Here is an 8,999-nt window from a genome sequence, read left to right on the forward strand (position 1 = left end):
GGAAGCGTGATTATCAATGAACTCTTTGTTATTGATTATGTTATTGCCTTCTAATCCTTTCCCCTTTGGTGCCTTATGTTTTTCCTTGAGAGGATTTAGAAAAAAAATGGCAGTGTTCTTATTTCCACTTGGGAAGGAATAGGGACCATAACCTTTTAAAGGTTGTAATTGGTTTTCAAAACTGAAAGGTTGTGGAAGTTCAAAATGAATGAAAACCAACTTTAACCATTATTGGTTTTAATTTCTATTTATTGGTTTTCAAAACTGAAAGGTTGTGGAAGTTCAAAATGAATGAAAACCAACTTTAACCAATATGTTTTAATTTCTATTTCTGCCCCTCATAGAAATAGAAATTATACAACTAGTATCTACACATTAGGTCCATAACACATATACCCTTAAGCCTATTAACTAAATTGAATCACTTAAATTGTAGGCTTCTTATAAATGATAACACCACATTTAATTATGTGGTCCCATTGAGACATTATCTAACAATCTCCCACTGGACCACATATGTATCTTGAAAAATGTGCTTAACTTTAGTGAGCTCAGAAATTTGTTATTATAACTTGAGGGTATCCAAACAATCTTGTCTATTAACTATATTAATATAGGATCAAAGCGGTCTTCGTTACATCAATCGTAACTCGACCCACCAATGGTCACGTATACTAATACAGCTAAATGACATAGATCAATCATGGATGCGTAGCATGGAAATTACATGTGATGTGATCCATACATGCCTATTTCCAACTGGTCCTACTTAACTTTATTGAGATCAATACTTCACAATACGTAACAGAGCGTAATAAACTGAATATTTCATTTCTGCAGAAATTAATCTAATTACATAGATAAAACTCAAGGCTGACATAAAGCAGTAATATAAATATAAACTCCCACTAAACCAGAATGTTCTCAAATAGAACAACACCCATCTGAGCAGTGTGCTCATGAAAGACCTTGGGTGGTAGTCCCTTCGTAAGTGGATCCGCTATCATGGAGTTTGTCCCAATGTGCTCTATGGAAATCTGTCCACTCTGCACTCTTTCTTTTACAACTAGGAACTTGATATCAATATGCTTTGATTTTGTCGAGCTCCTGTTGTTATTGGAATATAAAACTGCAGACTTATTGTCACAATATAACTTAAGTGGTCTTGCAGTGCCTTATACCTCTCCACATTACCATTTGAATCCCTTTTGGTTTTAAATATCCATTTACAACCTACGGGTTTCGCACCAACTGGTAATGAGACAAGTTCCCAAACTTTATTGAAATCAAGCTTGTTAAAAGCGTGCTTGTTTCAGCCTTATCGTTTTTAGCAAAACGCTTTTGAATTTCTGAAAGAAATTCACCGGCAATGGTAACATCCTCTGTTATTGCACCCCGAAAAACTTCTGGAATCCCACGCTTCATGATCATAAGACTTAGCCTGTTAGAACGATCCCACTTTTCAAAGTACACAGTTTCCTTAGGAGTATTTTGTGCAGTGAGAGCATTCGGTTTTGGCACCCTTAATGCCAAGTCTATGTCCATGCAGCCGAGAACAATCAATGTATTCTCTTTCCAGTCCTTAAAGTTTGTTCCATTTAACATTGGAACATTGTTCATGTTGGCAGAGATTGAAGTAGTCGACATTAAAGCTTAATAGAAAAGAAAATAAAAGGAATAAACAATTATGCTCACATTAAGTTACCAAACAGATAATCTCTAAATAAATTAATTTAATGACAACATCTCAAGATACCTAGCACAACATTAATACCAAGCCTTTGGGTAGTGATATTAACTGTAAGTGGTATTCTTGTTGTAATGATCAAACATTGACAATAAGTTATGTCAAATAACAAATCTATTTTTTGATGGATTTATTATTCACATTAGGTTTTCTTGACAATTGGCACATGTTTATCACCACAAAATGTGTGTGTAATTTTGCCAAGTCTTAATCATGTCTTTGGACCGATAAATACCCGCATGAGATACACAGACATGAACTTCAAAACATTCTATATAAAACAATCTAGACAAGAGAGATCACTTTTGTGACATCTTGTTTGAATTGACTTATATTGAGAATGTTAGAAAATTAAATTTCTGTAGACGTTGTATGAAATTACATTAAATTTAAAGATTTCTAAATTTGTGACCCCGTATATGTTATATAATCTGAAGCAATTCCAATTATATATATACATATATAAATAGAATTGACGGGTCCAAAAAAAAAAATTTTACAAATCTGATTCTAGGAAACTAAATAGAATGAATAAAGCATATCAATTTTGATAAGACACATGATATGCTGCTCTGATACCAATTGTTAACATAAATTTCAGAACATAAACCTTACACTTTGGATCATTTACCATGTGTATTATCAAGAAATCAAGATAAAATGACATACCTGAATCCATTGATGAACGGTTAAACGGAAGCGTGATTATCAATGAACTCTTTGTTATTGATTATGTTATTGCCTTCTAATCCTTTCCCCTTTGGTGCCTTATGTTTTTCCTTGAGAGGATTTAGAAAAAAAATGGCAGTGTTCTTATTTCCACTTGGGAAGGAATAGGGACCATAACCTCTTAAAGGTTGTAATTGGTTTTCAAAACTGAAAGGTTGTGGAAGTTCAAAATGAATGAAAACCAACTTTAACCATTATTGGTTTTAATTTCTATTTATTGGTTTTCAAAACTGAAAGGTTGTGGAAGTTCAAAAGGAATGAAAACTAACTTTAACCAATATGTTTTAATTTCTATTTCTGCCCCTCATAGAAATAGAAATTATACAACCAGTATCTACACATTAGGTCCATAACACATATACCCTTAAACCTATTAACTAAATTGAATCACTTAAATTGTAGGTTTCTTATAAATGATAACACCACATTTAATTATGTGGTCCCATTGAGACATTATCTAACAAAGTTGCCATTCACGGCTCAAAATTTATTGGACTTTTTTCAACTTTAAGTAAGTTTTTTTTTTTTTTTTTTTTTTTTTTTTTTTTTTTTTTTTAAGTATGTTTATACAAATGAGTATTAGACACTGTTAAAAGTTCTTTAAGTAACTACAAGCAAAAATAAATTAAATTTTATTGAAAAAGTATTAAAAAGTTAGTTTATTATTTTTTAGTCAACCTTTCTTTCTTTTTTTTTTTTCTTTTTTTTTTTTTTTTTTTTTTTTGTAAATGCTTCAAATATTTAATTTTGTATTGTTGTCACTTAAAAAAAATGTAACTCAAAATATAAAAAAATAAAAATAAATAAAGGATAAAATGAGGGAGTATAAAAAAGAAAATGGTGGATTGGGGGACAAGGATGAAGACAAAGATGGAGAGGGAGGAGGCGGTGGTGGGTTTGAGCGGAGGAGATGAAATAGAAATAGGAATAGAAATAGAAAGGGCTAAGCAAAGATGCAGACTTGTTATAGATCGAATTCGAATACTCAGCTCATCCTCATGCTCATCTCTTTCCTCCTCCTCCTCCTGCAACCGAACCCTTCTCAGACTTGCCCAGTCCGAGCTCTCTTTCCTTTCTCGTTTACCCATTCTTCCCAATTTGAATTTGAATTTGAATTCACGCAGTTTGAACATTGGTCATCTTGAGGCAGTGGTCCACATCCTCCAGCAGCCATTTGTGAAAGGGGTGTCTCGTGTTTGTAAGCCCATTCCTCTCCCACCTTTGCCTCCTTCTTCTTCTTCTTCGAATCTCCTCAATAAAAATTCAAAAATACATGTTGATATAGTATGCAGTCTCAATGGAAACCCAGTCTGGTTCCTTGTTTCTGCTAGAAATCCCAACTATATCTTTTGGAATAATAACAATTATAATGCCTCTTCTTGTGCAAATAATAATAATAATAATACTAATACTAATAACTTGAAGAAGAAGAAGAAGAAGAAGAAGAAGAAGACCTTCTTTTTAAGAACTCGAATTCAACAACTTCTTGATGCGGCTTCCCACTCCCCCCCATCAACTAAACCTTGTTCAATCATCCTTTTCTTCTCAAATGGACTTGATGACACTATTCGCTCTAAGCTTGAACATGAATTTGGAGCCTCCTCTGACTTGGGTTTCCACTTTCCCCATTTCCATCTTTCTAAGGAATTAGAGGGTGGTGGTGGTGGTGGTGACTGGATATATCCACCTCCACCTCCTCTTCCTCCTCCGTCTCTGTGTGTCCTTCAAATAAAGATTGATCTTTCAAGGGGTAGGGATAGGGATCCCATTCCACAGATAGAATGTGGGGGGTTAAAGGATTCACTCCTGCTCCTGTCTGCTGCTGCTGCTGCAACCCCCACCAGAGAAGACTGCATTCCTTTCAACTTGGCTACCTCTTTCTTCTCTCTCATTTCTAGAATGAAATTAGGCCCCTTGGATGTCAATGTCAATGACGCTGAATTTGCTCCACAAAAGGACTTGTCGCTTCAAGCTGATCTCATAAATTTTGATACTACTGCTTTGATTGCTCTTATATCGGGAATCAGTAATGGCAGTACACACAATATTCTGGCTAAATCCGAGAGCGAATTAAGGAAGCGCTTTAAGAGCAACTATGAGTTTGTGATTGCCCAGGTATATATTTTATATTTCAAGTGCATGCGCTGTGCCATCCACATCATAATCTTGAGCATCATCCTGTGTTTATTGTATGCATTAGACTAGTTATCTTTTCTGCCAATTCTACGTGCAGTGAACATATAAAGCTGATCAAGAAGGCTTATTCTTTCCAATTTTGGCTACTTGTATTTCAGGCATCTCCTTGAATATAGCTAGCTATGAGACCTAGGATAGTTTGAGTGGATATTTTTTTCCCCTCCATTTTAGCATTGAACACTGTCATCAGCTAAATTTATATTAAACAACTGTGGGTACAGTGTACACTACTAGTGGAAATTTTTTTTGCAACTAAAGGCTGACTGTGGATATATGATGACAGGAAACTCTCTCTCCTATGATTTCTGCTAGTTCATTTTCTTTCAATTATGCCTTGATTTCTGATTCATTTCTGGTTCTTTCATCTTGGCTGATTTCTTCTTCTGTGTCTTTGCATTTCATTGTACATCTGTTCTCTCTTTATCTTCCTTTCCTTTTCTGTATCACCAACTTCTTTCACTATCCTTTAATCTTATGTATTTTTATTCACCTTTTTTCTTCTCCTATTGTTGCTGGTTTATGTCCACTTTCCCGTACAAGTTTGTTTCTCCCTTCATTATTTCTTCTTGTGCATTTTGTCTCATTGCTGTATTGGACTCAGATGTGGAGAATTTTAAACCTTAACAATGAGAATATAAAGATCAAGATAGAGATTTCAAGATTGAACAAAGGTATTCATTATCCAGGTCAATGAGGCTTCATGATGAAAGTATGTCATTCCAAAGGAATAGGTTGCATAGTTACTATTTAGCAGTAGACCTCGGAGGAGCTTTTTGGTTTTAGTTCAAAAAACACTATTCAAGTTTGTTAATGGTGGTTCTTTCTTCAGCCCGAAAAAGTAAAAAGCAAAAAAATAAATAAAATTGGTGATATTTTTCACAGATTTGCATATTTTGTCAACAAAAGAGCTCCTAATCTTTATCAAGTAAGGTTATTATTAGCTTAAATATGAATGGGATTGGTATTTACTAATGAAATTGATTGGTTAAGAGTTTCATTCCTTGAAGATATGTCATTTATTAGAATGTTACTTTGAACCACACACACACATAATTTGTTTAACATGCATCTATTGATACAAATAGGTATTATTTTGTACATATATTAAGACTTTCATAATATGAAAAAAGGAACTTACAATTTTAATAATTTTGTAGAAAAAATGGAATCATTCATAGTATTAATCTGTCGAAACTTTAGTAATACTTAGAGATCATTCAGTTATTTAGTATTGATTTCAAAGTCCAACTGCACATTTAATAATGGCGTCAGTTCTCTTTTCTACGTGGGGATAACTATCACATGGAATCTCTGGTATATTTGTGGCATTTTTGAAGTGTTCATGCATTAATCATACTCGCCATGTCCATGTGTGATGGAAATTGATCTATACATCTTGCCAGGTAATGTCTGAAATTCAGAATCCAATCCACATGGAACTTGGTGGTGTGCTATTTGGAAAGAGAGGCATGATATGTGAAAGTGTTTGTTCGGAGTTTAAAGAGTTAGTGTCAATGTGTGGGGGGCCAAATGAGAAGTCAAGGGCTGATCACTTGCTAAAATGCCTCATGTGAGTTTTATGATCAGTTTATCCTTTATTACAACAACTAGGTTTAATTTGCGTATTTTCCTTTTAAATGGTTTATTATTTATGACTAAAAGAAATGTTAGACTGGATGACATAACCTGATAATGTTAACAAATTTCTATTCATATATGCATTATTATAGAATCCAATTTAGGTTTTGCTTTGATTATTATCAGCGAGTTGTTCATAACAATGCTTCTTCTTCTTCTTTTTTTTTTTTCTTTTTTATCAACAACAGGGAAAAAAAATTAATTAAGCAAAACTATTACAATAGGAGGAGGACCAGAGATCCACCAAGAAGATTAAAAAAGAAAAGAAGAGAAACAAAAAGTAGAAAATTGCACACTACTTTCCAATCTCTCTACCTATCTAAAATAAAAGGATCTCCTTAGGAGGAGAAACTGACTACCAAAATGAAAATAGGTAATAAATCCTATCCCACAAGACTCCCAATTCATCAAACTTATCTTAAAAAATTCTCATTCCTTGCATTCCTTTCTAACCAAAATACCCAAAGAATTGTGCAATTGAACAATTCCATTAAGCCCGAGCCTTTGCATTGGACCCATGGTCTTCACCTTAAGCTTCCAAATGGGTCTCTAACCAGTCAAGGGCTGTGCCAGTGGTATATGGAACGTTTTTTTTTCCTTCCCTTTTGTTTAATGTTTGTTTGTTTTTCTTGTTTTTTCTTTCTTTTCTGTTTTCCCCCTTTCCCTCCAGTTTTCAACAATTTACAGAAGTAAAATTTGATGTGGATATATATGCAAGGAAACTATACAACACAAGACTAATTTTCTAGCATCGCCACTGATTTTATATTGTAAAAATAGTAAAATTAGAAAGCACATTGATTCAATGTGGATCATACTCTAATTGAATTTTCTTTATGCTTATGAAGTAAGTAATTTTTTAGCGTCATCACTGATTTTATATTGTAAAAATAGTAATATTAGAAAGCACATTGATTCAATGTGGATCATACTCTAATCGAATTTTCTTTATGCTTATGAAGTAAGTAATTATTGGTGCAGGGTTGTGGGTGACAGTCCGTCAGCACGCATGATGAGTCTCCCAACCACCAGAAAGTTGGCCTACAAGAACAAGGTTGTTTTTGGCACAGGAGATCAATGGCGAGCTCCAACTTTAACTGCAAACATGGCTTTTGTGAGAGCTATTTCACAAACCGGAATGTCTCTGTTTACAATAGAGCATAGGCCACGTGCTTTAACTGGTGAGTGATTAGTGCTTTATAGTGTAATTAATGGGTACTGATACAGTACAGTCTAGTCAATTTTCCTGTTTTCATGGAGATGGACGGCATTACTGTTGATAGAAGCCCTTTTTTGTTACCAGTTAGTTAGACGGTCAGGATCTATTTGTACACTCATCAAATATTCATCAAATTGTTGCTGTTACAGTTGTACGGATTCTGAGTATAAACCGTTTGTGATGGAAAAACAAAAAATAATAATAATAATAATAATAATAATAATAATTAAAAATGAAAGTGATAATGTGACAAGTGAAGGGAAAAGAGAATCTCGTCGGCTCAATTTCAAAACCGATGAAAAATAATAATGATAATAATTCGAGAAGAAGAAGAAGAAGAAGAAGAAGAAGAAGAAGAGAGATCCATGACTATGAGCTTGTACAAGGATGGCAAAGTCTCAGAGCTTGAGCCCAAACTTACAAGTGCTCGCTTTAATGCTGATCAAACTGTTGGCAGATAGGCTATCAACTACGAGGAGGCAAGTGCCCAAAACCCTTACCTTCCTCAATTTCAACTTGCCAAGTTTAACGCTGACAGGCACATCTATCTTGAGATCTAAAGGGATTCTTCCAGTCTGCTGCTGCTGCTGCAATGCTGTCATCAAAGTGCTCGCATATTGGGTTTGACCGGTTAGAGCCACGTCGAGGTGTGTGGTATTCTGGTGACCTTGGTAGAATTTTGGGAGCGTTCCTTGGCATAGATTGGTGTCAGAGTACCACACACTTAGCTGACTCCCTTTTTCATAATAGATTCCAATTTTCTTGTTTGAGTTCGTGGCAGTGATCTTCACATCAAATTTGGCATAGAGGCTCATACCAAAGTTGATCAGCCGTAAATCAGATATACTCAGGCTATCAACTGAATAGTTGGGAAGTTTTGGGCGGAACACAAGGTAAAGGATGCCACAGGTGATTCCTACAACTATCAATAATAGGACAAGAAGGCTAATCGTCCAACACAAGCATTTGCAGCAACAACAGCTGCTTCTCGGCTTCTTTGGTGGATTATTTGAGTGGATTGGTACTACTGGAACATTGAATGGAGGAAGGGGACGGGGATGCTGCACTACTGGATTATCTCCTTTTTCTGAATTTGATAAACCACGCGACACTAAAGGCAGTGTCGTTGGTTGTGCTTCCACTCTAGGCAGTGTTGGCTGTGCTTCCCCATCCGCCACGACCGGATGACTTTTCTGATGATCTGCCATAATATGGGATCTTTTTTATCTCAGCTTTATTTGTTCTAACCTGTGTGTGGAATGGCAACCCTAGATTGGTGCTGGGACACCTCTCTTAAACTGATTCTTCTATCAGTCAATCAATGCAAAAGCAAAGAGTACTGAGTGAAGGGACAGACACCATTTATATAAGATCCAACTGATGCCCTCCTTATTTGACTGACAGCTGTGTGAGTGTAAGCTTGTGTGTATGGTATAATCTCATTGCGAGTGTGCTGATTTGTCTGTTGGA

General features: G+C 35.1%; 1 protein-coding gene and 1 pseudogene across 1 annotated transcript; one reads left to right on the forward strand and one right to left on the reverse strand.

Moving 5' to 3' along the window:
• Positions 1-3,197: 3,197 nt before the first annotated feature.
• Positions 3,198-7,683, forward strand: LOC145812687 (uncharacterized). The gene is made up of 3 exons (XM_082907694.1): positions 3,198-4,591; positions 6,076-6,242; positions 7,292-7,683. The coding sequence occupies exons 1-3, from the start codon at positions 3,314-3,316 to the stop codon at positions 7,497-7,499; spliced, it is 1,653 nt and encodes a 550-aa protein (XP_082763820.1). The 5' UTR covers positions 3,198-3,313; the 3' UTR covers positions 7,500-7,683.
• Positions 7,684-7,725: 42 nt separating this feature from the next.
• On the reverse strand, positions 7,726-8,878 carry LOC145812689 (NDR1/HIN1-like protein 6 pseudogene; annotated as a pseudogene).
• Between the last annotated feature and the right edge of the window lie 121 nt (positions 8,879-8,999).

Source organism: Camellia sinensis, chromosome 15, assembly GCF_055761805.1.
Source record: "Camellia sinensis isolate YWXY chromosome 15, ASM5576180v1, whole genome shotgun sequence".
Lineage (NCBI taxonomy): Eukaryota > Viridiplantae > Streptophyta > Magnoliopsida > Ericales > Theaceae > Camellia > Camellia sinensis.

Excerpts from the sequence above, each read along its gene's own strand:
- LOC145812687 (XM_082907694.1), top strand. The coding sequence starts at position 3,314 with ATGGTGGATTGGGGGACAAGGATGAAGACAAAGATGGAGAGGGAGGAG. Across the intron at positions 4,592-6,075 it reads ATGAGTTTGTGATTGCCCAG|GTAATGTCTGAAATTCAGAA; the intron begins GTATATATTTTA and ends ACATCTTGCCAG. Across the intron at positions 6,243-7,291 it reads CACTTGCTAAAATGCCTCAT|GGTTGTGGGTGACAGTCCGT; the intron begins GTGAGTTTTATG and ends TTATTGGTGCAG.